This window comes from Protopterus annectens, chromosome 13.part0 (assembly GCF_019279795.1).
Source record: "Protopterus annectens isolate FY-2018-M chromosome 13.part0, PAN1.0, whole genome shotgun sequence".
Lineage (NCBI taxonomy): Eukaryota > Metazoa > Chordata > Ceratodontiformes > Protopteridae > Protopterus > Protopterus annectens.
Genome location: NC_056747.1, coordinates 927,329,635 through 927,357,446, shown reverse-complemented (window position 1 = coordinate 927,357,446; position 27,812 = coordinate 927,329,635). Strand labels below are relative to the sequence as shown.

Genomic DNA, 27,812 nt, shown 5'->3' with positions numbered 1-27,812 from the left:
ACTATCATGCCTTAATGGTACTTACACATAAAAAATAAACTAGAAAAAAATAAATACATTACAAAAGTGAGGGGAAATGCTTCAACACCCTGCATTCTTGACACAGAAAACAGTAGCATTAACCCACTGTGATAACTTATGTTAGTGTAGCAAGGATTTTTTTCCCATATTATTTGAATCTTGGGCATTATTCAAGACCTGCAACAATTTGCGAGTTATGAAGGAGAGGGGCAGGGCATATATAAGCATACCTCTCAACCTCGTAGTGCAAGAAATCTAAATAAAGTCTAAATTAATGGTGGGAAAAAGACACAGTCAGGGGTGTATTTTAATTATTACTTCTATAAACTTAGAAAGTCACTAGAAGAACAGCATTTATGTTAAAATTCAATTACTGAATGCTATGAAGTCTGAAACTGTAAGGAGTGTGCGGTGTGTGTGTGTGTGTGTGTGTGTGTGTGTGTGTGTGTGTGTGTGTGTGTGTGCGTGCGTGTGTGCGTGCGTAACACAGGGATATATGTACCAGTGCAATGTATAGGTCAACACTGTTAACTACCACAGGAATGTGCTAATCAAGATTTGTGGTAGTTAACTGAAATTTAGAGACATGCTAATTAGCTGATAATGACAGGCAGCTAATGTGCCTCTGAACTGCAAGATACTGCAGTGGAGAAACAGCCCCTTTTTACCACAACTCTTCCTGTAAGTGGTTGGGCAGTTTCTGAATCCTCACGTTAGTGTGTAGTTCTGCTGCAACATTTGATTACCTCTTATAATAGAAGTATGCCTTTAGTAATATATATGATCTAAATTGTTCTTTGATTTGATAGTTCCATTCCTTTCTTTTTGAATTTGCAGTTCATTTCTTTCTAAGAAACCCAGGATGGTGAGCATTGGTTTCCTTGTGCCACTTCAGCTATTTTGCTGTTGCAGAGACAACAAGTGCCCCTTTACATGATCAGAATAGATGTATTGTCAAACTATGGGATACCTGGGCAGGGCACAATACCTGGGCTTCAGAGAATCTCCTTAGATGAGAAGCTGCATGTTTCCAGCACTTTTTCATCTTAGCCCACTGAGTACATTATACCATGGCACCTGTGGAATTGACACCTCATGACAGTAGCTGCTGCTGTCTTGTGCATTTTGCATTTTTCAATCCCAGAACACTGTAACACAGTTGTTGTTGTTGTGTCTTTTTCTTTTTTGGGGGTCACCACAGTCACCCACAGTGAACTATAATGATTAATTGATTTTTTTTGATTGAGTTACCAGCCCAGCCTAATGCACAACCTTCAATGAATGACCAGCCCATCACGATGTCTCCATCCAGAAAGAGGCTCTCTAGCGAGATCCGAACTGGACACTGTAACACAGTACTAGTGCAAATTCTTAGAATAATATTGAAGACTTTGGAATGATGATTATCTGAGTGGTCCTCCTTTTATTTCTATTTCTTATATTCCAAAATCAGATGCTTCATGATTTATGAGTCTTTGGAGGCCAGCAGCATTGTGTAAAGGGAGAGAGCCTTAACTACAGCCCAGTTTGGGTTTGATTAGCAGGCTAGGTGTCTGAGGTGCTTTCAGAGAGGGATGGACATGCCCATCCCCCATAGGGTGGCATGGTCAATATAGGGGATTATCCTTTGGATGTAACAGGCAAATGCAAGGGAAAGTGTGATACCACAGTGTAGGCACAATTCCCCAGAATGCCTTTAGGTTCTGTGTCAGTTTCAGCCTTAGAACAGGAATAGTCTGGGGGCAATAGAAGAATCTGGTAAACTTGATGGTGGATAGATGGAGTAGCCAGAAAGAATCAAGCAGAAGGTGAACAAAAAAAGATGCACGTGGCTGTGCTTGCTTTAGGTCCAGTTGAACAAGGCACTGGCCTTGTTCAAGTAATTGTCAATCTCTCCCAGCTGAATGACTTTTTAATGCACAGACTTAGATTTATTTTAAAGAGATGTCATATCTTCCCCCATATCACATTACCATAATCACAAATACCTCAAATAACTGTTTTCTCACAAATAAAATATTACATTTTTACATATGTATTTATATTTATAGACACAAAGGCCACAGTTGTGGGAAGATTCCAGATAACCCCAATAAAGGATTCATCAAGTAAGAGTACAGAAGAAATGAGTTGCAGCAGTCGAAGTGAAGACCAAACGCAGGTGTTTTCTGAACAGTACCCTGTCCCAGTTAATTCCAAAGTATCACAGCAACTGGAGACACATGTAGACGTGGTTGGTAATGGTGACAAGGACACTAACATCACAAACACTAAACTGGAATGTACCCCACTCCCCGAGTCATCCAGTTCAACTTCTGAAAGCAGTGAAGAGGACTGCACAGAGCCCAGCTCTCATCCAGCTGCAGATACTTCAGTCCCATTCCCTGAAGGAAACAGATCTGCTGAACAAGTGAATGAAACCGAGGCCACCAAATTGTCCAGTGACAGCAGTGACAGTCCTACTTTGCCTACTCGACCTGTGACTACTTCCTGGATGTTTTCAAGTTATCGAGGCGCTTACGTAAGCACTGACGACACTGAGAGTGAGGATGAGGATGAGGAAATGTGGGAAGAACTGCAGGCCCTCAGGGAAAAGTAAGGCTATGATATGTGTTTTATTTCAAGCCATTAACCACGGAATCATTTTATCTTTTGAGCAGTTCGAAATCAGTATAGAGAATGAGACAGCCGTGCTTCAGGCCAGTGTAATTCCAAATGGTCATTATTCCATAGAGATGTTAAACATCATTAAGAACTCATTTTGATTATATGTGTTTTCTTTTTAAAGTATTAAGATTTGCCATTTTTATTTAGCCTACTCTGCTGTTGCAGAAAATAAATTTTAAAAAATCCTTGCGGCTCATTCTACCTCTATATTAGTAATTTTCAAGAAGCTGTTAGTCTCTGAACAGTTGCTTAGACTTATTAAAGTAACATCATATTGCACTCAGGTTTTCTGCTTTTTTATGTCTGCTTGCTATTGTTATTCATACCTGCCCTTTTTTGCTTGAAAAAAATGTTTGAATGTTAACTACTGTGTTCTGAAATTTGTTGTGTGCTTATGCTGAACAGAATTAGCTGCTTACTCTGAAAAATGGGTGTGCCTGCCTCATTGAATTAACCTGGTTAATGAAATCAAATAAATAAACCTTGCAAATAGTTTATATCAGTAAGAACCTTAAAATCCTGCTGGTTCACTGTCTTTAATGTTTAATGCTTCTTCTAACAACACACTCACAGCTCACAGCTAAATGTTGTGATGGTATGCGTTGTTTCTTACAGAACTAGTTATAAAAACAATGCTTTCTTAAAGCAGAAGTACAATCATTAGTCACTGATAGCCTTTCTGGGCTGTACGTCTGTGTAAAAGTGTAGCTGGAGAAATAGGGGGTAGATAAATATGACTTTGTTACTTCTCTGCTAATCTGTATGTCTTACTACTTCTTAAAACCATAGTTGCACATAGCAGTTGATTGATCCCTTCAATATTTTTCCACCTTGCTATCATTTTCACTTTTTAAGTTCCCTTTCCAGTAAAACTAATTCTTACACTCATAGTCACCTAGCCCATGTGTTACTTTATTGGTGAGAGATCTCTAGAGCCTGGGCCTTTTCATACTGTAGATCTAGGGACATGACATATCCACATCTCTCACAAGAAGTAAGCATGCAGTAGACCCAACATTCATATAAGCCATACAACCTACGTACATAGCCTACAGCATCTGTTCTGCTTATAGGTCTTCTGCTGCCCCTTTCCCCAACTATGACCAGCAGCTACACTGCAGCAGCTTAGGATGCCACTCACCAAAAATGTGAGCCAGCTGGGCTACTCCTTCTTGGTCTCCACTGGTCATCCCTCTAGCATGTAGACTGCTGCATTATCAGCAGTGCACACAGTCACTTTTCTTCTGCAGGGGAGTTGTATACATTATATCCTGTTCTGGCTTATATTTCCCAGACAAGAGTTTGTCCTGCATATCCAGAACATAAGTCTCCCATGCCAATAAAGATGAACTTGGATAAACTGATTTTACTGTTTCATTTTTTTATTTTCATTCCTACTGTAACAGAAGTGGTAGACCTACTTCCAACCCTCTGACTACCATCTGTATCGTAGCCTGGCAGAGCAGATCGGGGGGGGGGGTGCACAGTGAGAACCTTCTTGTGCTCCAGCTTAACAATAACATGGTGCAATTTACCACCATGGTGTAGCATACTATGACACTGAATCTAATGCACACTGCATAGAACTACTACTGTGGCACTGAATACCATATAAGCATATGCCAATTCAGCTTTGGCACTGCATACCATTTATACAGCACAAACCGCTACTGTGAAATTCATACCTTACACAGAATATAGTGCATCTACTGTGGAGCTGCCTACTATGCACACAGCATTCTGGTGTGGCAGTGTATGCCGTACATTCACAGTGGGATTGCTTCAGCTGCTGATGTGGCATTGCATGTCATGATCACACCATGAAACTGCTGCTGTGCCACTGCAAGTCATGTACACACCATGGGACAACTGCTGCCACTGTGACACTTCATGTCATGAATATACTAAGCAATGTCTGCTGCTGTGGTGCTTTATGTCCTGAACATAACATATGACTGCTGAAACTGTGGCACTACATATCATGAACACATCATTGGACTGTTAGTGCTGTGGGACTGCACACCATATGCAGCACAAAACTGTTGCTGCGACCATTATACCTTACATAGAGCATGGCACTTCTGCTGTGGAACTGCATACTGCGCAAACAGCATGCTGATGTGGCAGTGCATGCCATACAGTCACAGCGGGACTGCTGCTACTGCTACTGTGGCATTTCATGTCATGAACACACCACATGAGCACTACTGCTGTGGCGCTACATGTCATGTACATACCATGGGACTGCTGCTGTTGTGGTACTGCATTCCATGGCTACAGTATGCAGTGTCTACTGCTGTGCAGCCTAATGTCCTGAACACACTATGGGTCCGCTAATATTGTGGCAGTGCTTGTTAAGAACACAGCACAGGACTGTTGAAGCTGTGAAACTACATTTTATTCAGACATTGTGGCACTGCTTCTGCTGCGACATTGCATGTCAAAAGCATATTACTGGACTACTACAACTGTAGCATTACATGTCATGCACACACTGTAAGAATACTGCTGCTTCTCTAGCACTGCATGTCATGAGCACACTATGCAATGTCTGTTGCTGTGGTGCTTCATGTATTGAACACACTATGGAACTGCTAATGTTGTGGCAGTGCATGTTATAAGCATGCCATGGGACTGCTAGTGCTATGTCACTATGGATTATGCATACACAGTGGGACTGCTGATGATATGACAATGTATATTATGCAAGTTCCCTGGGATTACTGCTGCTGTGACATTGCATATCATAAACATACTATGGCACTACATATCATAAAAAACACTATGGGACTGCTGCTACTGTTGCACTGCATTTTGTAAAGGTATCATAACCTTCTTCCATGCCTCTGACTACCATCTGTATAGTGTCATAAATGGACCAGGGAACTGCTGCTGTTGTAGCACTGCGTGTGATAAACACATCATGGTACTGATACTGCTGTGGCACTGCATATCACGAATACACCATGGGACTGAAGCAGTTATGACACTGTATATTATAAACACACCATGGAACTGCTGCTGCTGTGGCAGTGCATGCCATCATACTTCATGGAACTGCTGCTGCTGCCATGTGTGCAGTATATATAACATATGGCATTTCCTCACTGATATACCATGCACACAGATTAACAATACTGCTGTGGTGCTATTGCATACATACCATGTACATGGCATGGCATACAGATATTTTGGCATTTTTGTGGGATTGCATACCTTCTGCGTGGCATGGCATTATTGCTATGGCCATGTGCCACACAGCATAACATTGTTGTTGCAATACTAAATACCATACATGTATCATAGCACTGTTACTCTGGCATTGTTTGTGGTACACAATGCATGGCCTGCAATTTAATATTTGCTGTCACTGACTACAGTGAGTGATGATGCTCTTTACCAGACTGAAGGTTCTTTTACTGTCTCTTTCTTGACCTAGCTTCTTCGCATCTGTGCTCTGGGTACATTCAAACCCTGCTACCTATTAGCTACATACTGAGATTTTAAGTTGGATCATATAGCTAATAACAGTAGAGATAAATGGGGGCCAGCATCAGTACTGATCCAGTAGTTAGGCATGTATTTTCACTATACTGTCCCAACAATACTGCCTGATAATACTTGTAGTAGACCAAAGAAAACCTGGGAGTGGCATCTGTGTCATGGTCAACATTTAAGTGATAAAATAACTACTTTAGGAAGATGTATGGCATGATCTGGTTGTTCTTATAATGCTGATTCCGATTTAAGTAGCTTACTAAAAATGAATATATGTTTTCCACAAGAGTTACAAAACCAGAACAGAGAGATGTAAACACTGACATCAAATTATGACTCATAGGATTTTGCAGTCCATCTGTGTGTATCCCTCTACCAGAAAACTCAGATTGTATTTTTTTCTTCTACCCATCATCCTGCCTCTTGACTATTTCCTCATCACCCTATCATGGATCATGGCCATTTGTTTCCCTTTCTAGGGTGACACCTAATTCTGAGGGGCACCATCATCCAGGCAGTCATCAGGTGATTTTCCATTTTGGAGCCATAAGCTAATCCATGGCACCTGACATGCACACGGTCAGAAGCAAGGGTTTGCTATGCCTCCCGTTATGCATTTGCAAGTATTTTCATGTGCGCATTGAAGGCTACCACATGCACATGACATGACAGATCCAGTCACATATCCCTAGTCCTTTTCTATATGCCATACTCCTTTTTATTCTGTAGGTGGCAGCACTGCAGCAGACCAAGCCTTCTTTATCCTCCAGGATGCCCAAGCTGACATCAGATTCTGAGTACCACCCTCACTCACCAAATCCTGCATCACCTGGGTCCTTTTAAAAATCCCTAGTCATCTCGGTTGCAGTCTGGATTTTATCTCTTTTTGCAAATGAGCTAGCAAACCTCATATCATAGTTAGCTTTCTCCCTAGAGCAGCTGTTATAGTTAAGCCTTTATTCCCCACATGCAATTTCCAGTCTTGCAAGTTTTCTCAAAAAGTCATTGCATACGCATGCCTTGGACAGGTAGTAATATATCAAGAGAACTGTAAACGCCACTAAAGAAGTATAAACAGAAATATGCCCAGAATAATGAAATTATTATACATATTTGCATTTAGGAACACCCTGATTTCCCCTCCTGGCTTCTCAATTTAGTTTTCTGAGATATTTTCAAAACTATGACAATTATGCCTATTTGCTTAATTAAGTTAGAAAACAACTTTAAAAGATCTTTAAAGATGTACATTAGAGAGAAGTAAACATTGTGTTTTCTTTTGCCCCTTTATTTAAACTGTCAGCTAATAATGTGCAGTACTTTTAAACCTCTTCTTCTTCTTTTAATTCAGATACAGTATAAGTATTCATAAATACTGATATAAACAAGTGTTACTATGCCCGGCATGGTGTATATTAGTGACACTACATTGCATAACACACAGTAGGTTTTAATCCATTCAGTTATGGAAATGTAATGACAGATGTAAACATAATCCTTATTTTTCTTAACTCATTTTGTGGTAACATTTCCAGCACTTCACATTCTGCTGATACAATGGCTGGGATTCATACAGAATCGTGCAGCAGTGCATCTTGCATTCCAACAGTGCACTGGGTCCTGCTGCTTACTGTTTAGCAATTCATAGTCCTGCGTATTCCCACAAGTACATGAGTAGTTTTGCACTGCTTAGGTGAGTGCCTGTCAACCTGTGCCATGAAGCAGACCACACAAAGGAGCAGACTCGCTCCACACACAGTGACAGACACACACAATCACACAGACACATACATAGACACAGACAAACACAAGCACTCACGCATACACATACACACACACACACACACACACACACACACACACACACACACACACACACTCTCACCCTCACCCACACACACACACACACACACACAGACACTCAAACACAGATACATATGCATGCATACACACATCATAGTGTGCCTACATCAGGTGCTATCAGGAAGAAAAGGATATGTAGGACAGAGCTGCATTACAGATCATGACTTTATTCTAACCAGCCACCTTGTCTGATAACACAAACCATGTGTGTGTGTGTGTGTGTGTGTGTGTGTGTGTGTGTGTGTGTGTATATATATATATATATATATATATGTGTGTGTGTGTGTGTGTGTGTGTGTATATGGATCTATAATCTATAATCCAATTGAATTTACACATCGCCAAATTCCACTTTACCTAAACCATTTGTCCGAAAGAGCACTCATCTGAAAATGAACATTGCCGAACTTCATTTTGCTGAGTTGCACATTGCTGAAAAACTTAACCAGCAAACGTGAAAATGCACATCCTTAACCATTCAGCACAGCCACAATGATACAAATTCCACAAAATAGTCCAAAAAGTAAATGGAAAAGATGAAAATTTAATTTTACTGAAGTCTTCACATTTGTAATAAAGTAGCATTCATGCTAATATACTCCACATTTGAATAGTTTTGCCTGTTCTATGACACAATTAAAATTAAGCCCCCCTGCACCCCCACATCCCCCTACTACTTAAATGTACTAACTCCGAGATCGCACTGCAGTGGGGAAAAGGATATATTTCCTTATCCCCACTGTAACGTCCTTCGTATTGTAGACACAACCCAATGTTCTGGGTCACATTCACCATGATGTAGTCAGGTATGGTGTACAACTTGAGTCAAATCACCTTTCCTTACATAGTAAATATGCTGGAAACAATTTATATATGTAACTCGGCAAAATGAAGTTCAGCAATGTGCATTTTCGGCTGAGTGTCGGACAAATGGTCTTGGTAAAGTGGAATTCGGCAATGTGTAAATTCGGCAATTAGATATATTGTTGTGTCTTTCGGCTTATCCCGGTTAGGGGTCGCCACAGCGGAACTCCGGTCCGCTAATATTTAGTAGTGGATTTTTACATGCCGAGTTACCAGCCCTGACGCACAACCTTCAACAAAGGCACGCCCATTCACGCATGCCTCCACACAGAAGACGCTCTAACTGAGAATCGAACGCGACAACGCTACCGCAGCACCACTACTGCGGGTATATAAATATATATATATATATATATATATATATGTATATATATATATATATATATATATATATATATATATATATATATATATATATATATGCACACATTCAGGCACCCTGTGTAGACGGCCTAACATTGATGCAGAAAAACACAGATATATTCATGTACACAGACATGCATACACACGTACAGTGCTTGCACATACTGTACACATGATCTTCATAGTCATATCAGCCACAGGTAGTGGTTGTTTACACATATTCTAAGACAAAACAGACATATTTGTATGTCAGTTCCGCCTGGATTATCTCATCAAAATACATGGTGGATCAGCAGATACTGTAAAAAGTCTAAATGCAGACCATAAAGTAAATAAAGTGCCTCATGATTCACATTTTTATTTTATTTTATTTTATTTTGACATTTATTTGTTAGCAGGTTATGTCCAAAAGAGCCTGAGTCCATTTTCAGCAGAGGCCTGAGGAGAAAAGCTCCAAGAACAGAATACAGTTTAATGTATAGAAAAGTAAAGAGTAGCAAGCATCTAATATAAATTATGTCTAGCACATAGGTAGCTGGATAAACAAGTTAAAAGTACAATGTAGTAGTGGTATATACAGAAGATTCTTCAACTAGCAATAATTCCAATACAGAAAGTAATTGTGTGCACATTCTATCCTATACTTATACTAAATAACATTCTACTAGAGTAACAGTAGCTGTATACGCTGTTAAAGAGTCAAAAATGCAATAAGAGGTACATCTGAAGGTAGTGGGATAAAGTGAATGCAGTACAGAATGGCAGTTACCTTAGACATAGTTCAGTGACCAGAGCAGGTAAGGTCGGTATGAGCAGTTTGGAGTTAGAAATGAGAGCACAGGGGTAGGTGGAGTAGAATTATGAGTGACAGAATAGAGAGAATTAGGAAGGAATTTGGTAGGGGCAAGCCCTTGAGTTCTAGAGAGTTTCTTTTAAGGCTTGTTTGAATTCGTGAGTATTGGAAATAGTTCTGCTGTTTTGTGGTAGTCTGTTCCAGGCTTGGGCAATTGAATAGCTGTAAAGGTGTTTGCCAATAGTTCGTTTGGGTTTACAGATTTCTAAGAGGTACTGGTCTGAGCTGTGGAATGAGCAAACTGGAGTATAGAGACAGATGAGGGTGAAATGGAAGGGAGGGAGGTAGGTTTGTTGAGAATAGAGTGTATTATGAGGAGCTGAGGTAGTAGCAGCTGCTGGTGGAATTCAAGCCAGTTAAGAGATTTGAGAGGGTGGCAGTGGTGGGAGTTACAGAGGTGGTTTGCAGTGAACCTTGCAGTTTTATTGCATGTGAGTTCTAGCTTGTTTTTTAGAGAAGTTTGGAGGTTAGGATAGCAGATCCATAAAAAAGACTTGGAAGAAGGTAGGCATAGGCTAAAGAGAGTCTAGAGTCTTTGGTGAGGAATTTTTTATTTCTGTATAGTAAGCTCACTTTTTGGTGAGTCTTTTTTATGGAATAATAGACGTGTTGGTCAAATTTGAGTTGGTCGTTTGTGATTATCCAGAGGAGCTTGGTATGAGTTTCGACGTTATTAATACTGTTGTCAAGAGAAGACATGTTAAAAGTAGATTTATGATGTGTGTGTCGTTAAGTCTACACATAACAGCTCTCTGCTGGTTCGATAGCAGATGGTTTTGGGAGGAATAGGAAAAGTTTGTTTTTTTGGGGGATTAAGTATCAATTGATTTTCCATTAGCCAGTTTTCCACAGAGTTGAAAGAGTTTTCGGTTTGAGTTTGAAGGTCAGGGAGGTAATCAGAAATGGAGATGATTGAGGCATCATCAGCATATTGTATAATGGAAGAGTGAGGGCAGAAGTGGAGGTGATTGGTGAAGATGTTAAACAGTAGGGGCTCTAGAATGGAGCCTTGCGGTACACCCATCTTGATAGGAAGAAAGGGAGAATATGAAGAGAGCCATTTAACAGACTGCTGTCTGTTGGTGAGGTAGCTTGAAAACCAGCTTATAGTGGGGTCTGAGAGACTAAGACCAGACAGTTTGGTAAGGAACATGGGGTGGGAGACAGTGTCAGATTCTTTAGAGAGGTCTAGGAAAAGACAGAAAACTATTTTTTTATTATCCCTGGCATGGAAAACAGTTTGTGTGAAGAATATAAGAGCAGCAGTTGTGCTGTGGTTGGGCCGGAAGCTGTGCTGGGTGGGAGTGAGTAGATTTTCTTTAGGAAAGTAGTTCATGAGCTGTTTGTGTATATATTTCTTACGTATTTTTGAAAGAGGAGACAGTATGGCTATGGGGCGGTAGTTTGAGAGTTCTGTGGACTAACCTCCCTTGTGGATAGGAATATTACAGAATTTCGAATAACAATATGTTAAAAAACAAAACAAATTCAAAACAAACACAAACACTAACCGAGGACCCCCAAAAATACAAACAAACACCAAAATAATTAAGAGCTTTTGTTCTTTTATTGTGAAGAACTTCACAGAATTGTTTCCATATAGTGGGAATGGTGGATCCAAGGACTGATCAGTTTATTGGTATGGAGATAGGATAGACTATTGATTCAGCTGCTAGCTTGAGGAAGAGGGGAGGGAGTTTGTTTGCTGATGGAGAGCATGCCTTTAATTTGTTAAGCAGGGATTTAATGTAGGCAGTGGGAACAGGTCTGAGTCAGAAGGAGATATTTAGTGCTGGTGGAGGGGGGGATGAGAGAGGTTGTAGGTGCTGTTATTCTGGGTTAGATTACTGATAGAGTCAATGAAGTAGGAGTTTAGAATGGAGATAGTTTCTAGAGAACAGTTGTTTGGGCATACATATTCAGACCGAATGGGCATACCAGCTTTCCCAGGTAACACAACAAGAAAAGCCAGTAACAATTAACATAGTGATTGCAGATGGGAGGGGGGGTCAACAGTAAGCAGGCACACAAGCAAGAAAGACATTAAAGTTAGGAGGACTTCTTAATAATACTGGGAGAGCCATTCACACACACACAAACACACATGCACTCGCACACATTCACACAAAATACTACTACCTTGCCATTAAACGCCCTGGTACTTATCGCTAAATAGATCTCCCCCACTGAAACCAATTGGTACAGGTGAGCTTTTGGCTGTGCTCAGTAACAAAGGCTGATTCAGGTACTTAAATGCATTACTGCACGTTTCTAGGGAGAGAGCACATGGCTAATTAGCACAGACTGCTCCCCTAGAAGGCCTCATTAGCATTTACGGTAGGCCACAGAGCTAGATCACCGCAGTGCTGCACCTTTTCCTGGTACAGCACTGCGGTAGGGCTGTCCCTGAATTGGAAATGGTTATCATGAGAGGAGAAATGAGTTTAGTCCTTACAATAACCTTTCTGAATTCCACCTATATTATTTATAATACATACCAGTGAAGGAAAATAATTTAACTTGACAAACTTAGATAAACAGTGAGGGAAAATTACTTGCACAGTCTAGAAATTGCACAGATTTAATAGTACTTATAGTATTAGTGTGGTAATATTAAATGAGCACTTTTCAAGACAAAGTACTTATGTAAGCAGCAGTGAGCATTACACAGTAGTGAGTAAATTCTGAAAAATAAAGAGTTTAAAGGAAAAAATCACTGTATCTGGAAAGTAATCAGTATGGAGAAGTGCACTGCATCCAGAGGAAGTAATAGAGTGACAGTAATTATCTTTACAGTGAAGGGAAATTAGTATGATATAAGATGGAGAGAAAGAAAGTATAGAAGTAAAAAGGGAGTAATAGAGTTAAAAGGTCGGAGACAACTAGTTAGAAGTATTGAAACACTGAGTGACTGTTAAATATCAAGTGATTTTATTGTACAAATTGTTAGATGCAGTGAATACAGGAGGGATTAAGTTATCCAAGTGAAGAAAATGAATATAACCAGGAGTCCATCAGGTATTGTTTCACTTGACTTTTCAAGGATGTAATGTTTTCAATTTCTTTGACTGTCAGAGGGACAGAATTGCAAATGTTAGCTGCATATGAAGAATAGAAAGCATCCACAATTGAGTTATCTGATTTTGTTATTGTGATTAGGGTTTGGTTGGTTAACCAAAGAGCTCTGTTGGGCAAGTAGTGTTGCAGGAGATGACATTAACTAAGGCATTTTTCAGGATTGAGGATGAGGTTATGAGTTGTAGCTAGTTGTGAAACAGTTAATCAATACAGTTCTGCTCAGTGGAGTTGTTAAAAGCTAAACAGTCAGGTTGTGTTTTGTATAGTAGGTTGTAGCTAATTTTGCTATTTTTTATGGCATTGCTCTAGTAGGTTTCTTGTGGGTACTCCTAGATGAATACAAACAGGTGAAGCATGGATAAGACTTTGAAGTAGCAAAGTTGAGGCAATAAATTATTTTACTTTGTGAAGAATGTCTTGACTGTAAAAGACGCCAGGTTTTTAGTGGTTCCTTTTTACTGCCTCTTTTACATAGTAGTCAAATTTCATGTTTTCATATATGAAAACACCTAGCAGTCTAATACCCGTTACTAGTGTGTTGATGTTATTTGTGGAAGTTAAGGTAAAGAATAATGTCTGATTAGGGAGTTGTTTTGATGCGAATAGGATAAGCCTGATTTTTTATTTTTTGTAATTTAGGAGTAGTTGGGAGTCTGTCAGCCATCTCTCAACAGATGTGAGAGGTCCCTGAGTTCTATGTTGTGGTTCACCCTATTCTTGCTTGTGCATATGAGGGTTGTTATCTGCATGCTGGATGATGGTTGCTTGTTTGCTAGCTGAATGGTAATTAATTATGAATATGTTGAATAAGAGAGAGGCCTGAGAATGGATCCATGTCTTACTCCTATGGATATGAGGAGAAAAGGGAAGATGAAATCTTGCCATTTGACAGCCTGTTGTCTACTAGATAAGAAGCTATCTAACCAGCAGAGAGCTGTTATGTGTAGACTTAACAACATTTTGTAAATAATTTTTTTGGTTGAATACAGTATCAAAAACTTTGGACAGGAAAAGAAATCCTGCTGGCACTACACCTGTGGCATTCCTGTTTTAATTTATTTAACAAAGTTGAGTCGAGTGGTATTGATACTGCAATGGGGACAAAAACGTGTTCTGTAGGAGATAGCATGATATATTATGGGTTAAAGCCAGTGGCGGCTGGTGACTTCAAATCACAGGGGGGCTGCAGGAGACGCTGAATGGGCGGGGTCAAAGGGAAGGGGTGTGGTCAACCATAAAGGGGAGGAGCTATGCACAAAACCACAAAAAAACTAACTTTAATTAAATACGCTGCCCTGGGTGGCAAACCATCATTATGAAAGTCCAATCAAGACAAAAATAAGTGTAGAAGAATAAAAATATTTCAATGCATTGGCTGCATGACAGCTTACTTAATATCTAGATGGAAACAAAAGGTTGTGAGGCATGAAAAAATAAATTACTTTTTAAATACATTACTGGAATGCCAGTCAAAATCAAGTATAAGAAAAACCAGAAGCACTCAACTCAAACTACTTCTCCTTGCACTGCAGTTCTAATTATAATATATTCAGCTTTATTAAAGTACCAAGCAACATGCTGAAAGTAGAAATCTATGTGATGCCCCACTTGTAAAAATGTTTCTTATCCAAAAAGACCTGCTGCCTGACAACGTTTCATGGGGAAAACATGATAAAAGTAAAAATGAAAAGCAAACAAGAAACAAGCTCAAGATACATTGCTTAAAGGATTACTGTACAGGTTATGGACCACACATGATTGGCATTCTGTTTAGTTTACGGGTAAAGCCTGTAGAGATGACTGGAAGTCTCCAACAAGTGTAATGAGCTTTTAAAATAATGGAATCCTGTCCTTTAATACCCAAGGCTTATACATTATCTAGTCAAGTATTCTCTGCATGGCAACAACAGAAAGGCTTTCAATGTTGGCAATTCTTTAACAGTATGCTTATTAAAGCTTACTTGCATCTTACGATGTCAGACAAGCTTACCTTATGGTCATTAAAGCATTGCTACTTAAACACAGAGCAACAGGCACTTTGAGTAATAAGCATAAATCAACAGTACAAAAATATGACAGAAACCAGACCATTCTGCAAAATCAAGGACAGATGAAAAGCCACTGTAGTACTTATGCAGTGTGTCCTCCCCATCCAAGGTAGATACAACTACTCCTTGCCTTGCTTGGACACATCCAGAGTCACTACATGGGGAGTGGGGTGCAACAAGCATGTCACAATTTGAAATCTCTCTGGCTGACTGTGATGGCCCTGACACATTTGTCATACCTCTCAACTTCAAGAGCAAGAAATCTGGACAAAGCCATACACAGAAGTGGGACAAAGGCACAACAAGAAGGACAATTTTTAAATATTGCTCTAATAAACTTAGAAAGATAATAGAATAGGTCTTGCATTAGTATGAATTTTCTGAAGGGTATAAAATCTGAAACTCAAATGTCTGTCATTTTCTAACTTCAGTCTTTAGTGATTTGTCACTAATTTGCCAAAAACACAATTTTATGAAAAATGGACCAAAAATGTGATGCAAAAATATAAAATAGACACACAATACAGCTTCTACCTGTCAAAGAAGGGACACTTTAATATTAGTACTGCTACCTTGAGCAGCTGACAAAATAAAAGAATCTACATGCATTTCAAGTAATCTATAACTTTGATTATTACAGTTATTTCTTAATTGTAAACCCTCCATGTTTTCTTCCAAAATTGCTATTTTATGGAGGGATTATTAGGGGAAGAGCAACATTTTGAGCCAAAAATTGGGGACAGTTGAGAGGTTGGCTATGCCTAATTCTATAAAGCAATTTATTTGCATGTACCTCTCAACCTGTTAATGCAGTAAATCTGAACAAGGCCAAATATATTGGGGGCACATATAAACAGTACTAAAAATTGCTCTTGTATAAATTGAGACAGTTGATAGAACGGCTCTTACTTTAACATGCATTTTTATGAAGGTTATGAAGTCTGAAACTTATTATTTAGTGACTTCTGGCAAATCATTTAGGAATTAAAACTACAAATTTTATGAACAACAAACCAAAAATAAGAAGCAAAAATCTATTCATTCTTTGAAAATCTGGACAGTTGGGAGGTATAGTTCAGCTGGGCCTGTCTGAGTTTGCTGCCCTTCCCCTGACAAAATAATGGTTGAACTGGAGCCTCTGCAGCCATTCCAATTAACCATTACTTGGCTATTTCACTCCATTTACCATAAACACTAATGTGCATACTGCTTTACTTCAATGATTGGACTTCATTTGAAAGTTTTATTTTGTATTTTACAGCACAAACATTAAGTAATCTGTTAAACAAAGCAATGCAGTCTCACAATGAAAACTTAGCATTAAAACTTCTCTGCCCTTGAAACTCACATTCATTGAAACAGCATTGAAACCCACATTCAAAGAAAATACATTTTGCCAGTGGCAGATAAAGATTAATTTTGGGCTGTTTTCGAATCATAGACCCTTGCATATGAAACATACATGTGCTCTTTGATACACCTTCCTCATTGTACTAAAAATTATATTCCTTGTACAATACAGTACACTTGTTAGAGGGTGTTTTAAATTTGTTTTGAACATTTTTCCAGTAAGCAATGAAACAAAACATATGCACCCATAATGGCAAAACTGCCCAGTTGAGAACATTTATCATAAAAAGTCTACTCAGACTTCCACAGTCCACCATTATTAGTAAATATACACAATTCTACAGTCCACCATTATTAGTAAATATGCACAATTCCACAGTCCACCATTATTAGTAAATATGCACAATTCTACAGTCCACCATTATCAGTAAATATGCACAATTCTACAGTGCACCTTTATCAGTAAATATGCACAATTCTACAGTCCATATTCAGTGAATTCAGTTCTTGCCATAGCTGTCAACCTTAGCACAAAAACCTGGATGAAGCCAATAATGGGGGAATACAGTCCCAAAAATAGGGACAAATTTAAAATATTCATCTTATAAACTTAGAAAATTGCTAGAAAAAAGGTTGTGCTACTATGTATTTTGAAGAACATGAAGTTTGAAATTCAAATGCCGGTCAATTCTACTGCGGACAGAACAAAACAATTTTCAGCAGAGACGAGGGATTAATACTGCAGACACGTCTTTGTAAAATGGCAGGGCATCAGAGCAAATCCACACAAACACAGGCAGGAGATGCAGACTCCAAACAGAAGCCACCCCAACCAAGAATCAAACCAGAAAACCTATAGCTGTGAGGCAACAATACTACCACCGCACCATCAATTATGCAAGGAATTAAACATTCAGAAACCTGAAGTCTGAAATTCAAATGCCTGTCAATTTTACTGCGGACAGAACAAAACCAATTTTCAGCAGGGATTAAAACTGCAGACACGTCTTTGTAAAATGGCAGGGCACCAGAGCAAATCCACACAAACACATGGAGGAGATGCAGACTCACACAGAAGCCACCCCAACCAAGAATCAAACCAGAAAACCTATAGCTGTGAGGCAACAATACTACCACTGCACCATCAAATCTGCAAGGAATCAAACATTCAGAAACCTGAAGTCTGAAATTCAAATGCCTGTCAATTTTACTGCGGACAGAACAAAATCAATTTTCAGCAGAGATGCAGGGATTAATACTGCAGACACGTCTTTGCAAAATGGCAGGGCACCAGAGCAAATCCACACAAATACAGGGAGGAGATGCAGACAGAAGCCACCCCAACCAAGAATCAAACCAGAAAACCTATAGTTGTGAGGTAACAATACTATCACTGCACCATCAATTATACAAGGAATTAAACATTCAGAAACCTGAAGTCTGAAATTCAAATGCCTGTCAATTTTACTGCGGACAGAACAAAAACAATTTTCAGCAGAGACAGGGATTAAAACTGCAGACACATCTTTGTAAAATGGCAGGGCACCAGAGCAAATCCACACAAACACAGGCAGGAGATGCAGACTCCACACAGAAGCCACCCCAACCAAGAATCAAACCAGAAAACCTATAGCTGTGAGGCAACAATACTACCACTGCACCATCAAATCTGCAAGGAATTAAACATTCAGAAACCTGAAGTCTGAAATTCAAATGCCTGTCAAATTTACTGCGGACAGAACAAAAACAATTTTCAGCAGAGACGCAGGGATTAAAACTGCAGACACATCTTTGTAAAATGGCAGGGCACCAGAGCAAATCCACACAAACACAGGCAGGAGATGCAGACTCCACACAGAAGCCACCCCAACCAAGAATCAAATCAGAAAACCTATAGCTGTGAGGCAACAATACTACCACTGCACCATCAAATCTGCAAGGAATTAAACATTCAGAAACCTGAAGTCTGAAATTCAAATGCCTGTCAAATTTACTGCGGACAGAACAAAAACAATTTTCAGCAGAGGCAGGGATTAAAACTGCAGACACATCTTTGTAAAATGGCAGGGCACCAGAGCAAATCCACACAAACACAGGCAGGAGATGCAGACTCCACACAGAAGCCACCCCAACCAAGAATCAAACCAGAAAACCTATAGCTGTGAGGCAACAATACTACCACTGCACCATCAAATCTGCAAGGAATTAAACATTCAGAAACCTGAAGTCTGAAATTCAAATGCCTGTCAAATTTACTGCGGACAGAACAAAAACAATTTTCAGCAGAGACGAGGGATTAAAACTGCAGACACATCTTTGTAAAATGGCAGGGCACCAGAGCAAATCCACACAAACACAGGCAGGAGATGCAGACTCCACACAGAAGCCACCCCAACCAAGAATCAAACCAGAAAACTTATAGCTGTGAGGCAACAATACTACCACTGCACCATCAAATACGCAGGGAATTAAACATTCAGAAACCCTTAAGTCTGAAATTCAAATGCCTATCAATTTTATTTAACATTTTTAATCAGGACAGTCTGACTTGGAACAAATAAACAAATTTTCAGCGGAGGCCCAGGAAGAAATAATGCAGACATGTCTTTGTAACATGGGAGGCACAAAAGCAAACCCACACAAACACAGGGAGAAGATACAGACCCCACAAAGAAGGAACCCCAGCCAAGAATCAAACCCAAGAACCTGCAGCTGTGAGGCAACAATGCTACTACTACACCATCAAATATCAAGCATTGCAACATTTACAAACCACAGATATTATGAGGAACAGATCAGATCAAATATGAGGTAAAAATCTGAAATTTTTTTACAAATGGTGGTGGGTAGGGAACTCAAGTCTTTAACACCTGCATACAGGGTACAGGGTTCAAGCCTGAGGCATTCCCTACCACACCACCTGGGGCATTTTCACACACACACACACACACACACACACACACACACACACACACACACTCCAGTAAAGCACAAGCACCATACACAAACTCCAGTAAAGCACAAGCACCATACACAAACTCCAGTAAAGCACAAGCACCATACACAAACTCCAGTAAAGCACAAGCACCATACACAAACTCCAGTAAAGCACAAGCACCATACACAAACTCCAGTAAAGCACAAGCACCATACACAAACTCCAGTAAAGCACAAGCACCATACACAAACTCCAGTAAAGCACAAGCACCATACACAAACTCCAGTAAAGCACAAGCACCATACACAAACTCCAGTAAAGCACAAGCACCATACACAAACTCCAGTAAAGCACAAGCACCATACACAAACTCCAGTAAAGCACAAGCACCATACACAAACTCCAGTAAAGCACAAGCACCATACACAAATAAAAAGAAAATAAACATTGTAAATTGAAAGGCACCTTACCTGAATACATCCAGAGTTAACGTCCGTACATACATCCTTCCCGCGCAATACTGAAGACCCGTGAGATCCACATGCTCCTTCCGGCCGACGAGATCCCTAAGGCACTGTCCCGAGTCCCTGCTGCTCCTCTTGCAGTCCGGACGCGTCCCATAATCCTGGCGGGTCTGTGCACTGTAAAAGTGCACAGACGCTCTTGTGTCCCCTATGGGACGGCCGTTGAGCATGCGCATAGACCGATAAGCCGGGACTCGGTCTATGCGCGAATTTTAAAAAAATATTTTGTTTTATTTTTCATTTCTTTTTCTTTCTTTTTTTCTTTTTGAGGGGGCTGCAGTCCGGCAGCCCTATGCCACGAGCCGCCCCTGGTTAAAGCTAGGCGGTTAAGATAGGACATATTTCTCAGGTATTTATGACAGAGAAGGGAGACTGGCTATTGGTCTGTAATTAGAGGTATGAGTGGAGGTGCTGCCACTTTGTAGTGTTAAGATGTAGCATTTTTACAAGTATCAGGGGCATAGCCTTCCTTAATGAATCAGTTTATTAGGGGAGACATGGGTCAGCCAATGCATTTGCTGCTAAGGTATTTCCATGGTAGGTTGTCATGGGCTAGAATAGTTGACTTTAATTTTCAAAGTAGTTTTTTGATGGAGGAGATAGGTATGAGTGTTTTGTGGTGATTTGCAGGTAATGTGGGTAGAGAAGCTGTAGTAAGGTTGAGAGTTTCAGAACAGAGGCTATACATTTAGTGATGTAGGTGTTGATTTGGGTATTATGGTGTTACAACTTACAGCCATTTTCAGATACTTTTAAAAATAATGTTCTGAAAATATCACTCTGTCCATATAATTTTCTAAATGCTTTGTTTTTTGTTCTAGAAAAGCCCATGGTTTGCAGGACAGGTTAGTGGTTAAAAAGCCCATGGTTTGCAGGACAAGTTAGTGGTTAATAATTTATTACCTTTAAACAAGCTCACTATAACTAGTGTGTTTAAATGAGATAGCTGTACTGTTTGTAAGTTATGAAGAGAGGAACTGTTGGCTAATCAATGACCATATACATTATATGAAATCAAGATACAAAAATATGATTTATGAAATGTATTGTAATTGCATACCATCGTACTGGTATAAGGGGGAAGTAATACAAAAGATAAAGGTAAGACTACAAGAACACTTCAAAGAAATCAAGTCCAACTCTTTATTGAATGCAGTAGCAATTAACCATCATCATGCTCTTAACTTTGATGTTATCAAATGTGGTGTTGTGTAATGTCTTTGATCACATGGGGGAAGTAGAGAAGACATGTTACTAACTAGGGATTCAGAAATTATTTTAAGGTATGATACCCATTGCTCTAAGTGTTTGAACACTGATATTAGTTGGAATATCTATTATGATTAGATTTAAAAAATCTAATCATACAGATTAGTACTTTGGTGACATTTTAACTTGTATCCCTGTTTAAGAGAGCTTTTGCTTAATCAGGTAATTGGTTTAATTGGTGTTAGATATTATATGAAATTTGCTTTAAAAATAAAGATTTGAGTGTGCTTTATAACCCTTTAAAGTTATTTTTAATGAGCGTTACCTAAAGATTCATATTAAATGTACACTCCTCCTATTTTTGTTATGCTTTGCACTCCAGAAACAATTACTGTTCTTTTGGGCTACACATAAACCCTGCCACAAAGCATTCTTCCTGCTGTTTTCCTGTCCTTTGTACCCCTTCAGTAACCTAGTGCATCTTACTTTTGGGTACGTTGGCTCCTTCCACAAACATGAGCCATATCCTATGTTAACAGAACAGCTGGGTTCTAGCAATTTACGTTTGATCATCAGTGACCTTAAATGTGGTGGTCACCATTCAACAGATAGGAATGTGTTTCCTGTTTTTCACTAAATGGAGGCAGTGTGTGCATTCTCCTCTTCCATTCTGATTTCTTTGATATAATTACATACCTTTGTTTTTGAATATCCCATTTTATATATGAAATATGGCTGTATTCCAGTTATCCAGATTTACATTGCATTAGCCCTGACTCCCCCGACTACTAAACCTGCAGCTTCAGAATGTTGTTTCTGGCTCCTCTAGGGTTATTATGAAGTCATCCTAGCTTTAATGTCTTTTTGCACGTATGATGGCTCACTGCTTTGGAATGAACATGTAAGTCATGTGGCAATTTATTTACTCTATATTCTCCATTTATACTTTTATACCATCTGCTGCCTCCCATATACATTTGGTGAGACAATCCAGGAGGAGCAAACATGCAAATGTGTCTCTTCTGTCTTAGCTTGTGTCTTAAACTGCCTTCTTCGGAGTAATCAAAGCAGTCAGAATTATTGCAGAAAGTACAAACATGCTTTCATTCTTAGCTTTCAGTTCTTTTAAATTTATTAAGATAGACCAGAGTCAAATCAGATCAGTACCCGAGTTGGTGACTATGGCAAGGAATGTGCCAATTCACTGCACCTTCAAATGTATCCATATTTTCTATGAATACGGTGAGTGATGCCCAGTAAAAGTAAGTAATGTGACAGCTGGTGGTCTTCTGAACATTGGTAACTTAATCTATGTAGACTGTGTGATATTAAGCCACACTTGACTGATTAAGCAATATAAACAGAATCATAATATAACTGATGTTTAGGGAGATGAGAGAAGTGGAATATTTGTGTTTTGAAGTACTACAGACTGGATTTTGGTAACTTGGCTGGCAGGACCCGTTGAAAAACAACCTTTTCAGTGGTGACTTGAGGAGCTAATTCAGCAGTGTAGAGTACAGCAAATACACAGATAAAGTATAAGTAAAACATTACATTAAAGTGTATTTTAATGTTTCCAAATCATAATTAAAATGGATTGATATAAGGATACATAATATATTTGTTAGGAAGCAGAAAAAATTTATGAGAGATAAGCAACAGTATGATGCTGGTAAAGTTTATCCGGGTCCATATAACAACCTTAAACATAAGAACAAGGTTAATGAAAATTTTCATACTAATAAACAGGGTATGAGTGGTTTGTCTGTAGAACAGAGGGTTAACACAAACAATAGGGACATACCATTGGAAGGTGCTATAAATAGGCCTTTGGATGAATTAGATTCTTTTTCTGAGCCCCATGACCATTTTTTAGTATCAAGAAGGTCAGAATGGTTGGCCAACAATATCAGATATCCATCAGACACAGGCCATCCACCCAGTTTTTATGGGATCAGTTATGGATGGAAGTAGGTGGGGAAGAAGGGGAAGTAGTGTAGTGGAAGGCACTGAAGGTATTGTGTCTGAATATACAGGATTAAAGATTTCCAATTATACTGCCTATACTTTAGGAAAGCAGCATTTCAATCTTTTTTCTAAAGGATTCAAGTTTGTTAAGTCTAATTATGGTGATTTAGCCAACCTTTTGGTTGACTTCAAATTGTATCTTAGGAAATTAAATCTAAATTTGATTTTTAAAAAAAACAAAGCTGATAATTACAGTGGAAACAGGGGTTTAGTTAGAAGTAGTACTTTCAACCCACCCCTTCATCCGGCTTTAATGATGTTTGAAAAAATTGTTACAGAGGAAACATATGACGCATATAAAAGGAATAGATGGACTATAGGACATCATAATCTTAGCAAGGTAGAGGAGAAAGTACTTTATGATTTGCAGTCACAGGAAGACTTTCGCATTATGAAGCCAGATAAAGGTGGGGGGTGGTTTTGTATGGCATTGAAGAATACAATAATGCAATTAGTAACATTTTGCTTGACACTACTACTTATTCCCCTGTGTCAATTAATGAAATTCACATTGCCTATAGGAGAATTGATTCTGTGTTGGAAGAATATTTGGTGGAAAATAGAATTGATAGTAAAACTTATCGATATTTGAGACAACTTAATCCCATTATTCCCAATTTTTTGGGGGTTCCTAAAGTACATAAATCTATAACAGAACCTCCCTTTAGGCCCATTGTTTCTGCCAGAAACTCCAAAGCTCATCCTTTACCAGTGTACGTTGATCATTTCACTAAAGAAATTGTAGTTAAAACTAAACACCTGATTAAGGATTCTTGGGAATTTCTTAGTAAATTGACTGAAGATGTGTGGAGTGAAAATTGTAGTTTCCTCACTATTGATGTCAACGATTTATTTACATGCATCCCACGATGGAAGGGCATGTATTTTTCAGTGATAGTGTGAATAAATATTCATCCTTAACACAAGACCATATTTGTTTAATATTGGAGCTTATGGAGGTCATACTTGATAATAATTACATAGGCTTCCAGGGAGAATATTTTCAGCAGGTGAGTGGGGTAGCTATGGGGGCAGCATGTGCCCCCGTGTATGCAAATTTAGTGATGTTAGAATGGGAAAATAGGTACGTGTTGAATAGTGCTTTCCAAGAAAACATTAGGTTATATTTAAGATTTCTTGACGATATATTTGTGTTATGGGAAGGGACAAAGGATAGAATGGAATTGTTTATGCAACACTTGAACACTAGTACTAATTTTCTCACTTTTACACATACTTGTTGTGAAGTTAGTGTTAATTATCTTGACATCACTATTTCTAAAATCAACAAAGGATTTAAGTCCAAGATTTACCGTAAAAGTACCTGGTGTAACAGCTACCTGCATTTTGCTAGCCATCATCCTTTATTTCAAAAAAGAAGCCTTATTAATGGACAAGCGGTAAGATTAGCAAGGATGACTTCTGAGATCAATGATTTAATGGGAGAATTCATCTTCTTGGGTAAAAAATTATAGAGAGGGGGTACCCCATAGACATGGTATGTGAGGTATTGGATGAAGTATATAGGGGTTGGAGTACAAAATATAAGGCGTTGTTGGGTCAACCTTTTATTACTGTGGTGAAACATAACACAGATAAGAATTTTCATGGGGCCTGTGTTATGGAGTTTAATATGTTCTCTGATATTTTCACTCAAATTGTTAGAGCAAATTGGAGCGTGCTTAAAACTAATAAGGATTTGTATAAAGTTGCAGGGTCGAAACCCACTTTCACTTTTAGGACAGGTAAAAATTTTAAAAGGATGTTTGAAAATGTGGACAGTAATGCCAAAATAATAAAAAAGACCACTAGTTCTTGTGGCAACTGTAGTCAGTGTCCTTACATTATAAAGGATGAAAGCATATGTCTGAACAATGGACTTAATAGTGTTGTAAAATTTTGTAGAGGCAATTGCAACACTAAGATGTTAGTCTACCTGGCCGTATGTGTGGAGTGCTCTGCATTCTATATAGGGAAAACAGAAAGAGCATTCAAAGACAGAATGTATGAGCACATGTATGACATACGGACTGGTAAAGCACTAGTATCTTTACCAGTCCGTATGAGCACATGTATGACATACGGACTGGTAAAGATACTAGTGCTTTGTTCAAGCATTCAGTTTTGTGCTCTTCCTTTAGTGGATTTAAATTTGGCATTCTTGATGTTGTTAAAAACAATTTTTGGGGTGGTGATATGAAAAATATATTGTTAAATAGAGAATTGAAATGGCAGCTGAGGCTGAAGGCAAATATTCCACCTGGTCTTAATGAATATGTTAGCATTAAGCCAGTATTGATAGCTAAAGCAGTGAGAGTTTGATTCCTTTTATAGATGCAAGTTGGGGCATGGTTTTTGACTGAAATTTTGCACATTTTTGCATTAGTATGTGGATTATAATTAGGTATGGTATAACATACTATTTATTATGCAAACACAAATTTTATGTATTTTAATTTACATATTTTTCAATGTGTGAGTGTGGTTCTTTAAATTTTAATTATTAATAATTGTGATAGTTATATAAGCAATGTGTAGCACTTCTGCTGTTTTGTCTGAAGAAGTCTTGCCTCAAGACGAAACCGCTAATCTGTGTGTTCACATAAAAGTTTATATAAGAGTTTTTTGCCTTTATTGGTGGCCTGGACCAATGTTTCCAAATCATAATTAAAACGTGTATTAAAAAATTACCAGTTCTTGGCCTGCAACACTTCTTTTTTACATTTACAATATCCACAGCTGAGCAGTAAATAATTTCCTTTCACTGAGTAGTTGTAGGTTATTAACTGTTATCAAGGTCTGCTCAAGTTAACTTCATTTTATGATAGCAATTAATGTTATAAAAATTTCATATAGTACATTTATCGATACTGATTTACTTTACTGCAGTGCTGCAAGTGTTGAGGTACACCTTTCCCTATTGCTTTTATACGCCAGCTTTATTTTAGTGAACTATTTATTTTTTATTTAATTTAATGTGTTAACTGGGGTAAATTGCTGATTCATCTGAAATATTTTCAGGTACAGTTCTGGAAGTACAAGGTAAAATAGAGAATCAATACATTTTAAGCAGAACCAAGTAAGATTAACAAATAAGTACGGCAATAAATGGGGTAGGCATTTAGGAGTGTGCGTTGACTGAGTTAGGTTCACAAGAGAAAACAGTGCGCGGATAATATCTGACAATGCAGTACAGTAACAAACAGAATTTGTTAATCCACAACATCTGCTGTGTATACATTTAAGTTGGGAAAAAAGAAGAGATAAGGGAAGGGGGTAAAGACTATGGGTGGATGAAAGGAAGTAAGATATATTTTGAAGAATAGAGGCAAGGTGAAAGGATGCTGGGAATAAAAGGTGAATGATATTTAAAGGTCAGTGGATTAAATACCTGAAAGGATAGTGTGTGAGGATAGTTGGAATTCATGATATGCCTGAAGGGATAGAGTGTGAGGATATTTGGAATTTATGTTATGTCTTGTCTTGGGGATGCACTTACAAGAAGCTTGTTTGTACAGAACATGTTTGAGTTGGTTTCTGAATTTTTGGAAATGTGAGATTTCTTTTAGATTAGTTGGTAATACTTCCCAAGCCTGTGGGGCCATTACTGAGAAGCAGTGGTCAGGGGGTGCATTGTCTGTTTCAAGGTATATTTAAGTACAGGGTAGATTGTGATTGTAGGTTATAAGTAGGTGCTCTTACTGAAGGGGAACATGTGAAGAATTTGAAGCTTTCATGGTGTAACGGCTTTTATGTTATAGATGAAAGCAGTGGTGTATGTCTCTTTGTGACTAGCGACCATTTAGCTTTCGTTACAACTGAACAATGGTGCTTGCAGAACCAAGGTGATAAGTCTACATGTACTGTTGGTTGTAGTTTGTGGAGAAGTTAGATTGTTCTTGGAGGATTTTGTTATAATTGGAAAGATTTTTCCTGGCAAGAATAAGACTGAGTGTACTCCCAACTTCATAGAGCAAGAATTCTGGGCAAAGCCAAAAATAATGGGGGGGGCAAAGACCCAAAGTCAGGAACATGTATGAAATATTGTCTTACAAACTTATAAAGTTGATAAAGTTACAATTTTTGCATTCTTATGTATTTTTCTGAAGGATATGAAGTCTGAAATTCAAATATCTGACATTATTGAGTGATTTCAACCCTCAATGAGTCCCCAGAAAAATCACAAATTTTATGAGATACAGACCAAAAATATGAGGCAAAAATCTTGACATTTTGAAAAATTCTAGACAGTCATGAGGTTTGGAAGTGAAATAATTTTTATTGTAATGTTTTAATACAGAATTAGAAGTAAAGTGATTGATCCAGTCAGATCCCATGGTATTCAAATTGTGGACTTGGTTTCAATAAGTTAATTGTTTGCAAAATAATTCCCACTGCAAGGTCACATGGGAATGTTTTTGCCTAGTTCCAAAAATCATGGCTTTTGTTTTTGAAGTGATGTGAATTAGTCTGCACTGGGTGAGCCATTTATTGGTTCTTTCTTT

The 27,812-nt window shown here is 38.5% G+C and overlaps 1 protein-coding gene across 2 annotated transcripts in view; it reads left to right on the top strand.

Annotated features, from left to right (window-relative positions):
- Window positions 1–27,812, top strand: part of WNK4 (WNK lysine deficient protein kinase 4) — an 895,969-nt gene that overhangs the window by 761,325 nt on the left and 106,832 nt on the right. For both annotated transcript variants that reach the window (XM_044054689.1, XM_044054688.1), the window contains exon 17: window positions 2,073–2,616. In XM_044054689.1, coding sequence (XP_043910624.1) covers window positions 2,073–2,616 — 544 coding nt within the window. The remainder of the gene's footprint in view (window positions 1–2,072; window positions 2,617–27,812) is intronic.